At 35.6% G+C, this 22051-nt stretch overlaps 2 protein-coding genes across 2 annotated transcripts; one reads left to right on the forward strand and one right to left on the reverse strand.

Annotated features, from left to right (window-relative positions):
- The first annotated feature begins 206 nt into the window (after positions 1 to 206).
- Positions 207 to 2584, forward strand: LOC146157981 (uncharacterized). The gene is made up of 2 exons (XM_083385768.1): positions 207 to 738; positions 2328 to 2584. The coding sequence occupies exons 1-2, from the start codon at positions 234 to 236 to the stop codon at positions 2471 to 2473; spliced, it is 651 nt and encodes a 216-aa protein (XP_083241894.1). The 5' UTR covers positions 207 to 233; the 3' UTR covers positions 2474 to 2584.
- A 6668-nt stretch (positions 2585 to 9252) lies between these two features.
- LOC146157982 (vitamin K-dependent gamma-carboxylase-like) lies at positions 9253 to 21375 on the reverse strand. The gene is made up of 18 exons (XM_083383372.1): positions 21251 to 21375; positions 20450 to 20611; positions 19583 to 19748; positions 19354 to 19432; positions 19080 to 19186; positions 18036 to 18199; positions 17442 to 17616; positions 16555 to 16639; positions 15492 to 15620; positions 14786 to 14943; positions 14092 to 14231; positions 13951 to 13983; positions 13439 to 13569; positions 12550 to 12733; positions 12003 to 12057; positions 11257 to 11379; positions 10719 to 10829; positions 9253 to 10641 (listed from the first exon to the last, which is right to left on the reverse strand). Exons 1-18 carry the CDS (start codon positions 21372 to 21374, stop codon positions 10572 to 10574), a joined length of 2196 nt encoding a protein of 731 aa, XP_083239498.1. The 5' UTR covers position 21375; the 3' UTR covers positions 9253 to 10571.
- Between the last annotated feature and the right edge of the window lie 676 nt (positions 21376 to 22051).

A 22051-nucleotide genomic window follows, 5' to 3' on the forward strand; every position in this document is an offset into this window, starting at 1 on the left:
CCAAAAAGCAGCTTCCGAGGGGATGGATCACAGTTGTTAATAAACACATATGTTTGTGCGTCTTTCATTAAAAAGAATTTCGTAATATTCAAAAATTTCGCTGTATAAAATATTTAGCAATCTGGAGCAAAAAACAATAACTGTTAAAGAGATTTAATTTATTGCTGTTTCAACCAGACGACCTTGACATCAATCAAGTGGAAGTTGGAATTGCGGATCCAGTTGACGAAATTATGAACGACGGAACTACGGAAAACAATAAGGAATCTACCGACAAAAATAACGGATCTACGGATAAAAATTACGGATCTGTGGACAAAAATGACGGGCCCACGGATGTAAATAACGGAACTACGGACAAACTCGTTGAAACTACAGATAAAAATGGCGGAACCGTAGATAAAGTCAATGGAACTACAGATGAAAATTACGGATCTGTGGACAAAAATGAGGAATCCACGGCCAAACTGGGCGAAAAGGCGGAAAAAGTCAATGGAGTCGCGGACAAACCTTCAAGCGTCGAATTTTCTCCATCAGAAGGGGAAGCACCGGCTGACCTTTCACCTACTTTAACCAAGATTCTTTCCGTCTTTAAGCCGAAGCCTGCAGCGACACCAAGCGACGGAGAGGTGCAGGTGAACGGGGTTGCCATAGAAACAGCCCCGGAACCCCCCAAAGACGCCCCCGATTTAGGTGATTCCCCGGTGGACCCACAAGAAGATGTCCCGAATGTAGCAGGTAAAGACATTATTACTAAAGTTTATTTTTGTAATTTAGGGTTTATTTACACTATATTAAAACAAACTTTACGCAGAATGCTCTAATGTTGATATTTTTAATTTCTTTAAAGCAGCTTAAAGTAGATAAGGGATGATGTGACTTATATTTTTTGAGAGCTACGATAGATTTTGGCTGTTTCTTTATCTTGCAAATTCCAACCAACTTTTCTTGGCAGATATATTTGTTTAACTTATATGACAAGCAACTTATGGTCCTAACAGAAGTTTTTTGGCCTGGTTTATTTCCTTACAAATTAATTATTCAATTAATGTTAAAAATGTTAACCGAGATGTTACTAACATTTTATTCTGACGCTAAGTCCAAACAACTACGCTTACTTGTTAAAAATGTAAGTTCAAAGATTTTTAAATCTCCCAGTTGTAATTTTTCAGTCTTGATAACTTTTCCCTTGCTTGAATACTCCAAACACGTGTTCAGCTAACAAGTTTTCGTTGTAGCGAACCCACAGGCCTCAGCAGCGAACCAATCAGACGAGCGATGTTCTATCTTCTAATGGTAGCCTTTCCTTTTGTTCATTTTCGTAGGTTTTGGACGCCATCTTGTTTTGCTGTTAAAGTTTTGATTTTGTAGCTAACAACATTGAGTTGAAATACTTATTAGTAACACTTGCCAAAACAGCTAACTACCGTATACTACGCGTAGTGTGGCACGACGTTTTGTAACATCATCGCATTTGTGACGTCATTGGGTTCTTGACGTCATTTATGATGCCATACCATTTACTTCTGCTAAAGCAGTTCACTAACGCAATTTTAAGCGAAAAATTATAAAGGCTTCTTAAAACACAAGACTTTCCTTAGTTGGTATTCCACTGTTGCGTTTTCACTTGGTCAGCTTTGACCAAGTTTTAAAATCTTCATTAAATTCTTTTTTCATCCCAGTTCTAGATGCCACGTGACCCTGTTTCCATGGCAATAATGCCACAAAGGTACTTTTGTTAAATGTAGGTGAAGGTGAACCTCATTAAGCTTCCTTCAAACTAGGGCTACCATATAAACCTTGAGAGGACACTTATTAACCCTTTTATAATTTAAAATACTTTGGTGTCACCCAAATAATATATGTTATCTTTATTTTCTTAAGTTGTGCTACAATATAAAAACAGTTGAACACTTCTACTTGTGTTTAAACCAAGAATTAGAAGATAAGTGACCTGGGAAACATGGTAGCCCTGGTGTTAGGACAAATACATTTGCAACTAACCAGATAAACCAGGGGTGCTCGTTGTCATAGGAAAAGCTTCTGGTGTCTGTGCTAAGGTGAAAACTTTTGGTGTTAGTTGTAGATCTGCTTTGATAGAATGTGACAATATATTTAAGGTGCAAGCACAAAACAACGGGCTACTGCGTTTAACAACGAATAATACACACTAAGAAACAGAAATACTGAAAAATACAGCTATTTTTAAGTGTTTGAGGAAAGGTTAATAAGCACTAATTTTAAAGTTTGCCCATTGGCTAAGTTTCGTGCAACAAACCGCCATTCCTCGCCAAAAGCCACCAACTTAACCAACGTTTTTCCTCCAGGGCTGTTAGGCATAGATCGAGTGCATTTAGCGCCCAACAAACCAAGATACAAAGCCAATGTTAGTTTCTTGCACCCGAACCCTCCCAGCGAATGGAGCGATTCGGACGATGAAGGCGATTTCCAGGACGCTGTAGAGTTTCTGTGAAGTTTTGGTAAAAATGGATTTTAGATGCTCGCTCCAATCAACCAGTCACGTGATCGCTGTAGTTTGAGTTGGATTGCAACTTGGTCAAAACTTGCGCTCGACTTTTTACTTTTTCATGAAACTTCAGTTTAACACATTCATTGATCCCTGAGTTGTTTTGGCCCGAGCTTTTAACATTGCAAGTAAACTGGCTTGGTTTGTCTTCTTTAAGAACTTTTTCTGCGAACTTAAAAATGCATAAAACCTATAAAAAACCAAAGGTATGAACTGCTTGAGTTTGATTTCTATGCTTAGCTTACGACGCTGCTTTGGGCTGACGCATTGTGACGATTGTTAGACAACAATGAGTATCGCGGGGTTAGTGAAATCGTTGCTTCGAGTGTTTACCCCAACATTGTGGGTCCCTGGGGGGAAATTCCTTTCTATTTATCAGTACTTATACCTCAAAATAACCCTAATTCGACCCAGAGTAACCCTGATGTGAACTTAAGTAACCCTTAAGCTGACCTCAGGTAACCCCTAGCACTGTGTTAAGATCCAGGGTCGAGATCCGATCGAAGAAGGAAGCAATGCGCTGTGCAGTGAAGCGTGAAGTGAGAAACAACAGTAGAACATCGTAACAAAGCACCTGGGGTGAAGCCAGGGGGAAGTCCCGGGGTGAAACCAGGGGGAAGTCCGGGCTAAAACGAGGGCTGACTGATATTTATCAGTTGGATGAGTTTATCAGAGATTCTAAAAAAACTTATTTTTTAAATAGTAAAATTTTATGTGGACTTTAATTTGGTTCTTTTATCTTTGACAAAACTAGCTTGACAAACTTGGAATTTAATATGTATAAGCCTACATTTGTTACGAACCTACCCCGATATGTAATCTTCTTCCGATATGTTGGTATCGACTGTTCGATAATATCGGGACTATCAAACGGTTTTAACTAAAAAGAATCCAAATTTTCCCAACGACTCACCCCTTAATTAGGGACTTTCCCGCGGCCCCAGGTGCAAAGTGCTCCCGGTGTTGAACTCACGCTATCACACTTGAACCTACGTCATCAGTTGATGACGTAATACATCCAAACGCTCGCCGCTTAAGCTTTCACATTAAGCCACCATTAACAAGCTTGCAATTAAAACCTTGCTTCAAAAAACCGACGCTTTTTGAGCTTGATTGATTTAATCGGGGAAGTTGATTTCATGCTTTATATCGATTAAATCATGTTTGATTTTATCTACAAAAATATATTTTCAACAAGAGATTAACCTACGGCACTTTTTGGTCAGATACCCGATAACTAACTTTTTTATGTCAATTTCAATCTATTACCAATGACCTAAAATAGAACCTTTGATCCATTTTGAATATAATGCGGATTCAGTTTATCTACACATTTCAAAACACTTGTCAACTTTGCATGTTGTTCAACACAGTAAACCGAACACTAAATTAAATTATTATTCACACATGAAAATTTCACGAATTAAGATTTTTCTGTTTTTATAACGCTATATAATAGTTTCACCGTACAATTTTGGAAATATGGAATATTCCACATGATTTTGAAAACGTTTTTGCTCAATAATGGCACCTTTATTTGACGCCATTTTGTGTCTCGTCTCCGCTACGTTAAACAACCTATCACCCACTTTATAGAATTTATTGCTTTGATTACATTTTCACTCCACTTCATGCAATCATCAATCTATGATTTTTCGGACGAGTTGCATTTTATTTAATTTTTGTCACTTTTTTTTATTTCTGTCACTTTTTTATTTCTGTCACTTTTTTATGTAATGCCAACCACTTGATTGTATTTTCAAACGTAGATCGAGATTGACATTGATCGATCAATGCCGAAACATTCCACAAACATCAGGGTTTTACTTTCTACTCGTTATGTGAATATCACTCGACATTTGCGTGCGAATATTATCAGCCAAGAACGATGGATTGATGTCCAAATAATAAACAAAATTATGATTCCCGATACCAAGTGGAAGTATCGGTACTCGTCCGATACTAGGGTGATATCGGTATCGAGTATCGGACAAATAATTGTTTGCCTTGTTTCACGCAGAAGCCTGGATTAAGCTCAAGCACTGGTTTAAGAACTTTTAGAGACGAGGTTTGACCTTTGACCTACATGTGTGCACTCGTCATTTTGTTGCAATGACACAAATAATTTACAAACTTAACACCGCCATTTTGTTTCACTTCGACTTACTTGCTGTTAAATGTATGTTGTTTATTTGTGGGCTACGGCCAGGTGCGAATCCAGGGGTCAATTGGTCATGCTCCCCCCAAACTGTATATTTCCTTATTTTAACAACGTAAATGTAAAACTTCTAGATCTTCACGCAAATCTCAATTACATTTGCAATATGTTTGGTCCATTTTAATAAAATGCTTTCAGCCAAACGCGTTATACTTCTCACCTTCAAAAATAATTGGCAACTTACACGATATAAACGTGTTTTTCCTTTTGCGCGCGAATCGATATAATTTTATAGCAGCTTTTGTTTTAAAGTAACACCTCTCAAACCTAAAACTTTAATAAATAGCGTCTTAAAGATTACTTTTATGACGTCACGTTATGCTGTAACACGGTGACGTCATATCTGAAAGATTTTTTTGTGCCAAACAAACTCCCTGGATCCGCGTCTGGCCACAACAGTTCATAACTTCTCGGGCTTGAAATATTGTCGATGCTTGCTTAGAGTCCAAGCTGTGGACATGAAAGGGAGATTGTGCGTTGTACGTTTGAAACAAAGTGTACATTCACCTTAAAAACGTTAAACAACCTCAGTTGGGTCACTACTGGCCGGTTTGTTCCAAGAGTGTGATATTTTGAATTTTTCACAAACGAATAATGTGAATGTTGTTCAAAAATAAATAGTAGATCATTTCTGAAAAAGAAAACAAAACGATTCTAAAATAAAAATAAAAACATTTCTTGACTATTTCTTTATGAACTTCAATTGAAATAACATACTTTCATAGTACAACTGTGTATTTTTACGGGCAATAACTTGCGCTTAAAACAAAGGCGTTTTAAAGTGTAAAATGTGTCTTTCTTTATCCTATAAACATGCGCATTTAAGGTAAAAAACTAGCCTTGGCTCAGTATTTGCATTCCTGTAACTTCAGACAGCTTTAACCTTTACAAACACTGCTGGTTTGCGAAATTGAAGTGGTGAAACAAGTAAACATCTCACCAATAAAACGGCGCCAGAACTTCACTTGGTCAAACAAGCCGCTTTAATCGATACAAACCGCTACTTTAACGCCCCCGCCCGGTCAACACCCAGCTCCAGGGGTTCTGAAATGATTTATTATATGGTATCCAAACTCAATTTCGACTCGCGAATATTCTTATCGCCTAACATTGTGATTTTCTGATTCAAAAAGGTATTAAATAAAATGAAAACTAGAATAATTCCTTGGCCCGACAAACTTTTCGTTGAGAAGCACTGCCTGTTTGGGTCAGTTGGCATATTGCACACCTAACAATTGATCTTTAAAACCAAGTTTAAGTGAAGGATTAGCGCAACAAGGTTCTTGAAATTTATGACGATGAAATTACAAGCATAAACGTCGGCCCCAAAATGGCTGCCGTTTCTTGTACTACTCGCCCAGTAGGTAAGATGTAGCAAAAAAAGACAACAGATTAAAAACATGTTACTGCAAATTTCCAATCCCAATGAAAAGTGAAAAACACCCCGAACCACTAAAAACATCCCCAAATATTTCACACAAATCGTGAAGCAAGGGTTGAGCGCTAAATAGTTGTTATGTTTCTCTAGTTTATATTTGCAGCATGCGTCAAAGTAGTGGTTGCTGTATTTGCATGTGATAGTCGCAGTAGGACTTAGTTTCAGCATTTCTAGCATCCGCTGTCCATTATTTTACTTCATTGTGGGAAGCTAACCTTGATTTTTGCATGCTTGTAGCACTAACATCATTTTGTCCATTTTTGTTTTTTTAAATATATGTGACACTTAAAATACCATTTTTTGTTATATACTATTAAAACAAGCTGAAAACTGTATAAAGTAACTAAAGTTTCATAAATGTGCTTGTCACTGTTGACAAACATAGTTTAACTTCGATCAAATAAACATTTTTTGCCAAATTTAAAATAAAGAACAAAGATAACTAAATAACTTTGCAAGCATCTGACTAACTTTTTCATCGTGAAGGTCACACGAAGCGTCCCAAGGTCAAACCTGCCCTTCACCTCACAATCCCAACCTCACCAGCGCCACCCAGCGGAAACACAAGTCCGAGGAGAAAATCTCGGATTCCAGTTTCACCGAAACGAACAAGTCCCAAACCTCGAGGTGTCGCCTCTGAGCTGACGCCTGGCAACGAGGAATCGTCTCCACAAAAGTCAGCGTCCAGTCCACAAAAGTCTGTGTCTTCTTTAAAACAATCAACGTCTAGTCCACAAAAGTCTGTGTCTTCGCCACAAAAGTCTGTAAGTCTACAAAAGTCTGTGTCTTCTTTAAAACAATCAGCGACCAGTCCACAAAAGTCTGTGTCTTCTTTTAAACAATCAACGTCTAGTCCACAAAAGTCTGTGTCTTCGCCACAAAAGTCTGTAAGTCTACAAAAGTCAGTGACTTCTTCAAAGCAATCAACAAACAATCCAAAAAAGTCCGTGTCTTCTCCTCAAAAGCCTTTGACATCTCCACCGAATTTAGTGTCATCTCCACAAAAGTCTACAAGTCCACCGCAGTCTGTGTCACGAGCAACCGATGTCCCCGGATACATGAAACCGACCAAAGTAACAACTTTAAAGAACTCACGAACGACTGCTCCCACCAAACGCAGCCCTCTAGTGTCAAGGGATGCAGCGAAGCGGGAAAATGACGTAACAAAGGGAGCATCGCGCGTCAAAGCTCCAGCAGCAAGCGACAACCTCAGCCAAGCAACAAATTCCAAGAAATCCAACAAAGCGACCTCAGCAGCGACATCAAGCGACAAGAGCGCGCCCCCTGGTGGTGGGTTAAGGAGGACTTCTTTGAGGAAATCCTTCATCAACTTGGTTCGTGGAAGACGGAGGCAGAGCAGCATCCGGAAAACTGGACAAGGAAGTAACCAGAGTGGAGCCGAGCACAAATCAGGACGAAATAACGCGACGAGAACTCAAACTGTGGAGCCGCAGGGTTTTTCTGAAGTCTGATTCACAGACTTGCTTTTTCGTATCACGTATTTTTTGTCGATAAAATTTCCTAAAAAAGTTGACGTTTAAGAAAAACTCAAGCCACGGAAACACACAAAAAAGTTTTTGAAATTCAAACTAGCATTCGCTTTCACTGCACAATCAAACGTGTGACGTAACAATTAGTGTTTCCATCAAACGTCGCGCGCCTCTCTGTTACGTTTCTTGCGATTTCGGTGACCTTTGACCGACCACAACATTCTTCTTCCATTGCTTTATGACGCGATAAAGACGCGTCGACTTATTTCGCTCCAAACTAGCCTCGTTATTTGCGCGAAACCCCCCGACGCAATTAAATCGCGTTTGGTTAATTGTGACGTCACTTAGTGCTCGTGTTGCGTCATCGCCGCCTTTGTTGTTCCTGACAATGTTTAAACCCGTGCGGAAGAACTGTAAGTCGCGTGATTTATTTCTTCCAGCGCCCCGCATTTGATCGTGTTTTGCGTTTATTGACCAAAGTTGTAGCAACATTTTTAAAGCAATAAAAATCATGTTTGTTGTATTTGGTTGCAAAAAGAAACATTTAACTCCAATTGTAGGATAAATGTGAAAATAACGCTTAATATGTAGAGTAACAATAAAGCAAAGTCACGTTTGTATTCGGACATTGCAAATTTAAAACCTAGGGGTGCAGCCTCATAAATCTCTACAGCGCACCTACATAGCACTCTATACGTCATGTTTGAAAGTTTGAAAGTTCTACGATGTCTACTTTTTTGTATAAAGCTTCGGACAAAAATCGGTCTGAAACACGCCATAGCAAACCATAGCAAACCAAAAAAGAATGCGAGGAAAAACAAGATATGTCACGAAAATAAATTTTCGGCCCATTTAATTCACCGCCTGTTGAAAATGAATAAAGATATTCGAAAAAGTTTCAAATTGCTACCTTCGAGAATCAAGAGATATTTGACATGTTCAAAATGTACATATTTTATATGGGCTTTAATATTCTTATTGGTGTAAAGCCTCCAACTGTTTTGCTCAAAATTTTAAATTGACTTTAAAACCTAGTCGGAGAAAGGTTTTCCAAACTGCAGCAAGCAACAGATTGTCGGCCTTGTGCTATGCAACGGCATCTCAATGGGTCAGCTTAAGGCTGTATTTAATGCAACCAAAAATATTTTGTCACTCGAAGCCTTGCGACGACAAAATCAAGGTGTACATCGATAAGTGTGGACACGTCTGTCACCTGACCTCAACAATATAGTGCTTGTTTTTCTCAAAATCTCGTATCCCTCTTCTTGGCCTATTGGATAAAGCGGCGATGTAGAGTGTTAAAGACTTGGAGTTGGGAATCCCTACGGTGCTACAAGTGAACAACACGCTATGTGTTTTTTTTAAGCAAGACTATATGGCCTTTTCAAATTTTCAGAAAGAAAAATGTTAGAGGGTTCAAGGCCATTGGTGGATAAGTCTGTTGAGGTTTTTATTCTTCCGTCATTGTTTGTGTCAACTTAGACAATGTATGAGTTTATTTGCGTAAATCAAATATACGAGCTCAGAAAACAAAAGCATATATGAACGACCTGAAAAAAATCTGACTAAAATCGTAAACTTTGCAACATAATGCGGGTTTTCTTAGTTATTTCAATAGCAATTTTTTTCGTCTTGTCGTTTATATCTTTATTAATTGTACACTTACGATGGCATGAGCTAACACCGAAATATTTGTGAACAACAAAATGTCGATTCTGTCCAATATAATGGCTTTCTTATTTTTGTTAAAGGTCATCGTAAACTAACTTTTTTACCGAATGTTGGCATCACAAGAAAATCTAAAAAGTTGAAAAAAAATTGTTTTGGAAATATTACGACATTGTAATTTTTTCATCAAATCAAACAAGAAATTGTTGGGTAAAAATTGGAAGCACAATCATACAGTAGATAGTAAAGTTGTGGCAAGAATAAGTTGTAAGGTCAATCACAAAAATACAACAAACCGAGTTTTTCTAGAATAGATGCTTGAGGTGAAATATCATAGACTGGAATACATCCCAACATGCGATGCTGACTGAGCTATTTGGTGAACCCATAAGACCAGTAAACAAATATATGAGTTATGGTTGGAAGAACTTATCTGCAATAAAGGTATAAATTCACCCCAAAATAATTTTTGACCATTAGCAGCTACGATTTACAAAAAGTAGCCACAAGATGGAATAGTATAGGATTGTATATTTTTCAAACTCTGTGGGATGTGGGTTATTGAATTGTGCGACACAATCGACCATGTTAAGGAAAAATCGCACAGTTCCCGTAAAATGAACTTGTCCATTAAAATCAGATCAGATTCGATAATACTCATATCAACTGGGAGTATCGGTACTCGTCCGATGCAAAATTAATTCAGGAATTCAATCTAAGATTTGCCATTTAACTTAGCGACTTATTTTAGAAAATAAATTTATCAAACAGTAGTAGGTTATTAACTGAAGGTAACTAAACAACAAACCACTAATGGATTTTTGCCGGGAGCGATCAAAGGTGAGTGTTGGTTCCTAAGTTTCTAGATTTTATTGTTTCTATTTTAGAAAAACCCAGAATACATCTTTTCATGTATTTCTGGGTGTTACCCGTGCCCCGGTAACCCCTGCTAACCCCTACTATTCCACAGATGGGTTAAAACAGTGTACAAATGGTGAAAAAAACGCTTTACTCAAACAAAATTTCTATCAAAAATACTGCACAAAGCAATTGCGAAAAAATTGGGAAAAAAGCTATTTCATACTTCAAGATCTACCGTAGAAAACAAATTGCACTTAATCACGATCAACATAATAACTCAAGAAAGTCAGATTTTAAAATTTCGACGTTGATAACAATACTGCCTCGAAACGTTACACAATACAGGTCCGCCAATGAGGTAATGCCACGTCATAACTCCGTCTTCGATTGCTTAACGTCGTCAGTGACGTCACTCTTCGTCGGGGGTCCCGGATGTTTCCTGTCAAGGCAATATTATTTTTATTAAATGATTGCAAATTTGTCAAAGAATGACTGTAAACGACAACTTGTGCTTACGTCATAGCAGTGACGTGCCACGAAGCGATGTAGCGCATTTCGTCATCAATCTGTGACGCGTCGGGGCGACCAAATATGACGTTTCTGGCGCTATACTTCACCAACAGAAAGCTGGAAGAAAAAAGGTCAGTTTCAGTAAAACACGAATAAACATGAAAATAATGTAAATATCAAAGCTCACACAGAAGCAATTTGCATTTTGTGAGCGTTTCGATTAACTCTTAAGATAATGGCTGGAGGTTGTAGGTAGGCGTAGAATGAATATCGGAGCTCATACAGAAGTATGTTGCATTTTGTGCTTATTTGGGATTTTGAATGTTTGGAATATCTCATAATTCAGCTTCAACATGTTGACATTTCTATGGGTTTTAATATTCTTACTATATCTAACTTCAACCTCCAGCCAGTATGCCTCAAATGTCGTAATTGTATCAACAATTTAAAAATTACCAAGTTTAGATGCTTTTAAAAACAAAATCTGGTTTTACCAGTACAAGGATAATTACCAAAGAATCTATTTTCAAGCTTATCAATTCACCTTTTGCTGAAAACGCCGACTTCTTTGACGATGAAGAACTCCAACTTCTCGAGGATGCTCTTTTCCTCCCACTCCCTCCTCGCTGCTCTTTGCTCCTCCTGGCGCAAGTAAGTGCTCAGCACTCTGTGACGTAACAACAGACTGTTTGTCTACGCCCAACCGAAACTTATTACGTCATGGAAAGTTTTACGCGGTTGGGAATTTACCCAAGCAAGGAATGTGGAGAAAATATTGGGATCCCGAAACCGAAACTTTTAAAGGTAATTAATTTCGGTTATTCGGCTGAATTTGTTCTTTAAAAGTTATGTGCGATACTTGAATTGCGATTTTATGCGCGATACTTAATGTTAAATTGCGGCTCCCGAAATTTTGGATAAAATATTTCGCGTTTCGATACCAAATGACGTCATTATAAACAGCTCAAACAATTAAAATAGATGACATTTAAAGATCCAGTAGTATTTTATTTCGGGTGTTAGATCAAGTTTGCCTTAGATTTAAAAAAATTAAAATCTTTAGTTTTAAAAGTTTTTTTTTATAAAAAGTGTTTTTCCGGCCATTGGAAAGTTTTTTATAAAACATCACCATTTAACATCGGGTTTACAGCTCTAAATAAACTTAACTTTATACAGGCGTCTTAACTACAGCGAAACTGAACAACGAATAAGGACTGAGCGGGCAGCACGAGAAGAAGTGACGTCATATTTGCAACAACCAGAGTGAAAATAACAAGTTACAAAACTTACTCGTCATCAGTTGAGTCGGGGACTTTCCCCAATTTGTTGTCGACATCGGAAGAATCTTTAAAAAAAAAACAAATCAGGGATGACGTAATAAAGTTATAAAAGTTATAATAAAGTTCCAAAACGTGACGTCACAAGCTACGTCACAATGGTAAAAAGACGGAAAACAGTTTTTATTTATTTTCGATGTTGCGATTAGACGCTTTTTAGAAAATGTTGGCATTTACGAGTTACAGTTTGGGGCACTACTACCGTGGCCCAGTGAGTCCCGGTATGACCGAGGTCGTGAGTTCAAACCTCACCAGAGGCTGGTTGTTGTCTAACCCTGCCTTGCTCGGGCTACAATCCTCATCTGACTGTTTTCGGATAATAATAATAATAATCTTTTCTGAAGGAATCATGTTTAGTGGAATTATTGGCGCTTTTTCACAAAAAGGGAAAATGGTTCTATTTTAATTAATTTATATTAATTCATGTTTTCACGTTTAAAATAAAAAAAACACAAACGACCAAATTAGAATCAGTTTAACATAATTTTGAGTCATTTTACCTCCGCCATTTTTGGTCTCGCCCGTCTGCACGATTTGTCCGCCATGTTTTGTCTCATTTAGCTGTTTTCTCAGTTGGTCGACTTTCTCCTGAAGAGTGTTAGCTGTCGTGTTGGTGTAGGTGTAAAAGTAGCACGACGGTGTGTCAGAAATTGTGTGAATTGTGTGAAACTTGCCGGCTGGAAGCTAAACGACACAAAATCACGTTTTAGTGAAGGGGTTAATGTGCTGGAAGCTAAACGACACAAAATCACGTTTTAGTGGAGGGGTTAATGTGCTGGAAGCTAAACGACCCAAAATCACGTTTTAGTGGAGGGGTTAATGAGCTGGAAGCTAAACTACACATAATCACGTTTTAGTGGAGGGGTTATTGTGCTGGAAGCTAAACTACACAAAATCACGTTTCAGTGGAGGGGTTAATGAGGTGGAAGCTAAACTACACAAAATCACGTTTCAGTGGAGGGGTTAATGAGGTGGAAGCTAAACTACACAAAATCACGTTTCAGTGGAGGGGTTAATGGGGTGGAAGCTAAACTACACAAAATCACGTTTCAGTGGAGGGGTTAATAAGCTGGAAGCTAAACTACACAAAATCACGTTTAAGTGGAGGGGTTAATAAGCTGGAAGCTAAACGACACAAAATCACGTTTAAGTGGAGGGGTTAATGTGCCAATTAATTACAAATGTCGTCACAATTCGGAATAAATGCAGTGATTTCTACCTTCAGCCAAACATTTTAAAAAATGGTACGTACTTCTTTAACTAAAGCGCATTTTAGCCAACTAACATTTTTGGTAAAATCCGAATTAGATTTGAATTAGAATTAGTTGCATTTTGCTTAATTCGCTGAGTTAGTAAACTAGAGTTGTTCATATTTCTCCAACAACTCGCCTGTATTTTATCTCCGACCCCGAGAGTAACTTTACTCGCCCGAGAATCCAACTCAACTTCGACTTTTCCTTGCAAGACTTCCAAACTTGTTTCGCCGAAGTCGACTTGGACGAAGTTTTCAAGCCGCATTCCTGGAATTTATCAACGTTTTTAGTTAAATTTAAAAATATTTAGAATCGTATGAAAATAGTCGGTTTTCACCAAGGTTAGGTTTCTTATATTCAGGCTATAAATGGCTATTTAAGGGTGGGTTTGTAAATATTGCCATTTTTTGATAAAAATTACCACAGAATAGAAAACTTTAAAATTCAATGATGTAAGACTTTTACAACGTTCCAAAAATAGAAAGTAATTTAAATGAACAACAAATAACATTTATAAAAACATATTTTTGGGGGGAAGCCAGAAAAATGTCTTTGATTTTTAAATTTAGGTTTTGGCCGAAACTATGAATGAAATAAAATAAAAAAACCTTCATACAACAAACTTAGGTTTTGGTTTTGGGGAAATACCTGGAAAGTCGGCAACGAAAACTACATCCAACGGGTGATTGCGCAATCCATCATCATCATTGCGCAATTCCTGCTCGCTATTGCGAGAAAATTTCTGTTCGTCGTTGTGCAATCCTTGTTTGTCATTGCGCAATCTCTGCGTGTTGTTGCGCAACTGCTGCTTGAGCGACTTGAGCTTGGCGCGCCATGGAGTTAGTTCAGCGAGGACTGGAAGCACGAACTCGGGGTTCGAGAATGGAGACCACTTGTAAGTTGAAAGGTCAACCCAAGGGTCAATCACCCTATCAAGGAAATAGAGGGTTAGGGTTAAAGGGTTAGCGAGGGTAAAGGCGATAATTAAAGGTTAGCACGTCCGATACTATCGGATCCGAGATGATTTATATCGGTATTGGTCCGATACTTGATTTATATCGGTACTCGTCCGATACTTGGGTGGTATCGGTACTCGTCCGATACTTGGGTGGTATCGGGATAATTTCTAAGTAAATTAACGATCGTAGAATTTAACAAATCCTTAGGCTAAAACAATTTTTCCCAATAACCTTAACGTATTTGCAGGTTTCAACTTTATCAACATTCGACAAACGGCGAGGTAGACCCAGAATATTTAAAAAATTTGAAAATATGTGAAGTACAATTTGGAAAAAGTGTTTTGGGTGAAGAGCGAAAAGAAAGTTAGTTCACAAAGCCAAAGCGTCATTTATTATAAAGGTGTAATAAAAAGTCAATTCATTAGAACGTCCCAAACAATGCCACCCATACATACTAACTAGTGCTATTATGACGTTGACAGTGCTAATTGTTCTATTAGAACGTCCCAAACAATGCCACCCACCTCTGCTGGAATCTTCCATTGAGCGACTTCCAAACATCGAAGTGTACAGTTGGTTGTTCGACCCCCAAACTTATTAAGTTGCGCTTCAAACATCGAGCGTACTGGATCGCCATGTCAGGGTGCATTGACCAGCGGTTCTTCGACGAGTATAGGAACGCCTAAAAGCATTCAATTTCTTAAAATATTTATTAGTATTTTGGTTTAAAATTGAAAGTTGACGTCTAAAAAAGTTGTTTTGCCCCTTCAAAGGGGAAAACTTAATCATTTTAGGTGGAATTTTTGACGACAAGTGTTAAGGCTGAATGAAAGTTTTTCAAACAGTACGTATTGTTCCCTTCAAGGGGTAATTTAACGGTTTGTGGGGGATTTTTTTAGGGGTATTTTTGACAACAAGTATTAATGATAGATTTGTGTTTTTTAAACAGTAGGCAATTACCCCTTCGAAGGGGTAATTTGATGGTTTTAGGGGATACTTTTGACAACAGGTTTTAAGAATAGATTGGTAAGTTTTAAACAGTAGTAATTACAGAAAATAAAAAATTCGCAAAAAAGCAACAAAAGTTTGTGATTTAAGTATAAAGCGTATTGTTTGATTTAAAATAGGAAATTATTTTTATGGATATACAAATATAAAATGTATAGTGAAAAAAATTCAAAATGTTAGAAACTCTACGGCGAGTAAAACGTTGATCGAACAAATACCCACCCCTGGTTTAAGAAATCCTTCCTCTCCATGTTTGTCCTTGAATGAAATCTTGATGTGTTGGTTGGTGAAAGAATGGACCATCATGTCCCAGCTGTAACCATAGCAACCCTGCGTCCAACCGTTGTAACCCTGGGCAGCAAGATACTTTTAAGGATTATGTGGTTGACAAAACACAACAAATATTTGACAACAGATAAGGTTAATTACGTATTAATTTATCTATAAAATAATTGAATATTTTTTTCCAAAAATTACAAGTTTGCTTGTAAGAAAGTAAGCTTGGTTTAAATGTGTTTACAAAATTTAAACAGTATCTTGATAATTATGCATTTCAAAGCCAGAAAGGTCGAGTAAATCGACATCACCTTAATTATGACGTTTCGATACTTACTTGTATCATCTTCAGTTAATGTGACTCAGAAATAAATCAAAACATGACTTGTAAAAGGTGGGGTTATTAAATTAAGTTTTTATATTTGTTAAGATGATGTCGATTCACTCTAACTTTTTGGCTTTGAAATTCATTATAAAGCTACATTAAAGATCTGTGCAAGTACCCGAATAGATCAGTATCTTGGTAAAGTTTGTGGGCATTTAGCTCAACTTGTCAAATTATTATTTTATTCAAATAATAAACATGTATAAAAACCAAAAAAATGGTCAGGTAAGACTTAATCTCTCAACCTTTGGAAAAAAAGAATAAAAAAGAAGCAATAAATTAAAACTCTAAAAAACTTAACAGAAGACTCACATAAATAGTTTGTCACTGAAAAAAACGCTATATTATAATAACACTGTGCAGCGCAATATAGGGTGGTAAGCCTTGGTTTAGAGCAGGGATGGGAAATTGTTTATGACAGTGGACCGTGTGTTAAACATAGAATGTGTTGGCGGGCCGTGTCAAAACGCCATCTCGAATACACATAATACAACATTTTGTTCCCTTTAAAAGAATGCCGAAGGTCTGGTTTAAAAAAAATGCCAAAATGTTAAGTTGTTAAAAGATTGTGTAACTTGCCTAATTTATTAAGTGCTTGGAAATATTAGACGATTGAAGCCTTACCTTGGTGATGAAATGTGAGTGGGGGAGGAAAAGTTGTTCCGAGATGTAAGTCAAGGTTAGCAGCGCAACGAGAGTGTGGCGCCATCTGGAGGTAAAACAGGTGATATATTGATGTAAAAAAAACTAAAAATAAAATGATGTAAAATAAACAGGGAATCTGGAGAAATAATTTGTGTAAACTTATCTACATGGAGCCACAAATGATGGCATCAGCTTGTTGCACACAAGTGCACAGTTAAATTATATATTATTCAATAACAAAAATAAATCTAGTGACACTGATTAAAGATAATTTGAATCCTAATCTTGACAAGTTTTTGCACAACTTTGCTTCATCAGGTCAAAGTAACAATGGTGTCAACCAACTGTATAAAGAAATTATAACCAAGGCTTTGTTTATATTCGAAAAAAGAGGCCAAAATAAATGATAAAACTTCTATAATTTTTTAAACAAAGTGTAGTTTATATTTATTTTCAGGTGCTAATGCAAATTTCTGTGTGACTTAGTTAAGAAGTTGCCACTCTGAAGATGGGGTAATAATTTGTGGAAAGTTGCTCTAACAACAAGTTTTATAATCTAAGTGTGTTTTATTTTTAAAGATACAAAAATACATAAAAAACCTAAATGTATGACATTGACATATTTCTTAATATACTGTGATATTTGCAGCTAATTTAAGAAGACAACTTTTAATAATTTTTATAACACTTTTCTAAGTCAGTTTTATCTGCTTGAAAGATACAGAGAATTTCAGATGCGCATTTTAATATGACTTTTTGTAATTTTGTAAAATAAATCCCAGAAAATTTGACTGTTGGCAAAAAAACAAGATTCATTCTCAAGCTACAGAAACAACAAAATCTTAACAAATCATATATCAAGCGACCTTATCGGTGATTTCTTTGTTTCCTTTGTGTTATTGTAGATGCACGCGATGTTGGGTTGTGGGTCGTTGGTGTCAAACAACAAGTTCAAGTAAGGAATGTTGCCGAGGAATCGCTTGAACTGGTCCGAGTGGCAAAACACAAACATCGTGCCGAGCATAGCATACGGGAACATTCCTGGAAAATATTAAATATGTGATAAAAATTTGTAGCATAATAGCTGGAGGTTGTGGTTGGACCTAAACACAAATTAAATATGTTATTAGGTTTGGAATATAATAGATAAGATAGTTAGACTAGGACAAAAAATAAAACATGTTATTTAAGTTTGGACATTGTGGCGTGAGGTTGAAATTGACCTACACAAAAATGCATATTCCAAAATTGTCTAAAACTAGAAGTGGATGATACATCTTTTTTATCTAAATTAAAATAATGGATGTGTTATTTCTTAGTGTCTGGCATCAACCGGTAATTGCTGTTTTTAAAACAGAATGTATTTTCGAAAATCGTCAAAAAAAAGAAGCTACCAAACACAGACATTAACTGATGCATGTTACTAGCAATTAAATAAACAACTTTATTTCAATATTTACCGATGCGGAACAGCTGTGAGTTCATGAGATGGAAAGATCCACACATTACGTATCCCAACCAGCGAGTTTTGTCAAAGAAAAATATAAATCCGACAAATAAATCCAAGGAGAACCCCCCAAGGTGAACGACAAAGTAGTCCATTGTGGAGTCAGACATCACAAGCCTGCAATTGTTATATCATAATGAAGCACTTTCACAAAAACTTTTACAGAGCACTTTTTTTTTTAAATCCAAAAACATAGCACTTTAAAAAACTAGCTTTAAAAAATATTTGCAAACTTTATTTAACAAGTATGTTATATTAAAATAAACATTATATTGTATGTATAAAATTAAATATTATAATATATATATATATATATATATATATATACATTTTTTAGTGTTTAGATGTATTTTGAAATAAAATGGTATATATATAATAAACAAAATACACACTGCATAAAGCATAAACAAATTTGTGAAGATGTGTTATTATCTTGCAAGGAGCAATTAGCACAGCGGTGTTATGTAAATAACACTAAGGTTTAAAAGCACTTTTGACAAATGTATGACATGTTTAGTTGTCAACACACAAGTATCTAAAACCTATAAGTTAAGTGGAATTCTCATTATCACAAATGTGTTAAGTATTGGTTGCAAATTGCTTTGGATACAATGCATTGTTTAGGTTAAAAGAAACTACGCATTCTTGGAGGCTTTAAACATACTTTAGATATAGTGATAAGCATATTTGCGAATTTATATATATATGGCATTCATTTATAAGTTTTGTGGACACATACCCAGAAATAAAGATATATATGTTTTAGAACTAAACATACAACCCAATTTAATTTATTACTTTTGCCACTTTAAAATAAATTAACGATAAAAAATATTGTAGGTTAATGCCCATATCCTTTCCAAGATGCAATTTCAGTCAACTAGATCTATTTAAAACAATTTTTAAACGAAAAAAGTGCCTTTGTAATTTTGAAACTGTTTAGTATGCAACACTAAACTGTAAATGTTTAAAAGTGATGTTAATGTTGTGTTATTACCTCAATGGATCAAAGACCCAATGCCTTGACAAACTGTTCATCGAATATCCAGTTATCCAATCTGCATTCGTTTTCTTCAAACCGGCGTAAAAATAAACCAGAAAAATCTAAAATAAAGAACATAAATCAAACTTTACCCAAACAAATTGAACAATCAAACGGCGAGCCAACTTTGTATCGCAACATATAGGTTGAGAAACACTACCTTAGTAGTAACATACATTGTAGCCTTATAAACGAACTGCATAAAAAACGTTTATCTGCATTAAATTACCTGGAATCTGAGAAGGGTATAATTCCAAAGTGGAACATGAGAGTTTTTAAGTTTTTTGTTCAATAATCCATCTAGAGACCTAGAAATAGAAAGACATTAAATTTATAGAGCATAGTAACATACTGTATACACAAGGTTTACAAAAATAAATCTCAAAGTTATTCTAACACTTTATTTCGTAGAATGTATGTCCACCATTAAGCCAAAATGTTGTAGTAAAATCACTTACATATATCTATGTGCATCAGAAAGCAGAAACAAAATGCTAAGAAGTCCATAAAGATAAGAATGGTTGTTCCATACAGATTTGTCCAAAAGGAAAAAGTACCAGTATATCACAGAAAACGAAAGACAGCTGACGCGATAAAATAAACCCAAGCTTATTCCTGCAGCACCTGGGTAAATTAAGCTGAAGTTTTGAATTTGTTTTAAACTTGAACTAAATGCATAAAACTGTGATAATCTATGAATAATCACTTCAAAATAACATTAGTTATTTCACTCAAATTTGTTTTAGAAATACAACACATAAATCGATGTTCAAAACCAATAAAAAAAATAAAAATATCTAATAAAATAAAGTTTTTCAAATTAGCATACATTAACACTGATGTTTAGACTGTTTACAAAACAAGTGTAAAGTCATTTCTTTAAAAAAATATTTTTAATTTTAGGAAATGATTTTATGTTTTACACAATTGACGGTCTAAATATTGCCTGATTCGAGAGCAAGAAACTTTATTTGAAATTTTATGGTCTGCATGTAGTTCCTTACATTTGAAAGTGTTTCAGTTCATTAACACTGAACATTAGTTTCAAAAAAATAATATTTTTTTGAATAAAATAAAATTAAAAAAAAAAACGTCATTAAAAAATTGTTTTAAAATAAAAAAAATAGTTTCTTGCTGCTAGTGCGGTTCAAACATTTCCAGTAAATTTGCTACAGATTGTTAAGCTTAAATATCAACCGTTCAGAAGAATTTCTTTGACGTTATATTATATTGTCTGCAGTAGATATTTTACCAAACATTTGTTTTGGTTGCATTATTTTCGACAAAATACTGCAACTAGTCTTTATGAGTAATGTGCTACTTACTTATAAATAAAATCCCGTACAACAGCGTCATGTAATCTGCTCCGAGCGGTTCCAGTGAATTAATGAGAGGAAAACGACACAAATCACTAGAACCATCGCCGTAACGATGATAAGCATGAAGCATCCCACGCTCCCTCGGAATATCAATCATCATAAGGATGCCTAAATAAAGTTCAAGTAATATAAGATAAAAACTTTTAAAAACCAAAGGTTTTAGAATTAATTGCCTAATGTTTTTTTTTAAATCTAACACTTGATGTCTAACCTGTGATTCCCGAATTAAACACTCAGAACATATATTTTGTAATAATTATTATTATTATTATAGAAAATGCTGTGTGAAGCCAAAATAGTTATCTTATCGTCAAAATTCTTTAAGTATAATCTATTTATTGAGATGAGATATATTCCATACACTTTAATAAATTCTTAACAGCACCATAAAATTTAAACACCATAATGAATTAGGTAAATTTTAAACTATTTAGCAATAGTGGGCAAAGAAAAGGGCGCTATTCTAAAATCCTATCACAATGAATATTAATAGTTTTTGCTGCTGGTTTCGGTTTGGGTGGGATAGGCATTATTATTAAATAATAAATATAATACCATTTGGCCCACCCAAACTCAAATCCTAACTTGCACCCTAACCTTAATTTTGTGCATTGATTTGATAATTGTTTGAATGCTGTGGTAGGATTCTAGACCAGCAACTAAACGAGCATATTATGAACATAGAAAAATTAAAAATTCTAAAACGTTAAAACCAACATTCTAATAACACTAGAAATAATGATTTACCATATACAATCCTTGTATAAGCAAGAATTGAGGCATCCCTGGGTTGGTTTAAAAGAATAACGAGTTTTTTCCAAGAACATAGACGCTTTGGTGAAAAACCCAGCAGTTTTTTGAAGTCCACCATTTCAAAAATATTCTACTTATTACAAAAATTCAAATTATTCTGCAGAAAAGTAATGTCCTTTACAACAATCCTATGTTGAATATTCAAAATATACATCAAATGTACTCTATTACAACCACAAAATGTTGTAGTTCATCCTGTTGTAATTAGTCACGTATTTTGCTTAACAAATCAGGATCAGGTCATTGGTTTAAAGCAACATTATAAAGAATAAGAAAAACTTCAAAAATATTGAAATAAAGCAGATTTAAATTTTATATCTTATTAAGTTAAAACGGTTATTAAACTAAAACTTTTACATCTTAGTCATAGTAACCAAATCAATACACTAATAACACTTTTATTAATATATACATGCTATTAAAATGTTAATTATTAAGGTATTATAATAGACAATTACACAGCGAATACGCGTGGTGACCACAGTACAACCAATCCAGTAAAAAATACTCACATGAGACTTACAATTCGGTCTAATCGCGCTTAATCATTAGGTTTTAAAGCAAGAAGTTGTGTGATGTCATCAAATGTTACGAAAATGCCTGCAGCAGATAATTTTCGCTGATGTGTGAAATTTTCGCTTCTGACGAAGAAAGTAAACAATCCTAGTAACACAAGGGGAATTCCCTCCGTTGACACCGAAACCTGGACAGGATTTGATTTCTCAGCGATAAAAT

The sequence above is a fragment of the Ascidiella aspersa genome, chromosome 3, assembly GCF_963924565.1.
Source record: "Ascidiella aspersa chromosome 3, kaAscAspe10.2, whole genome shotgun sequence".
Classification (NCBI taxonomy): Eukaryota; Metazoa; Chordata; class Ascidiacea; order Phlebobranchia; family Ascidiidae; genus Ascidiella; species Ascidiella aspersa.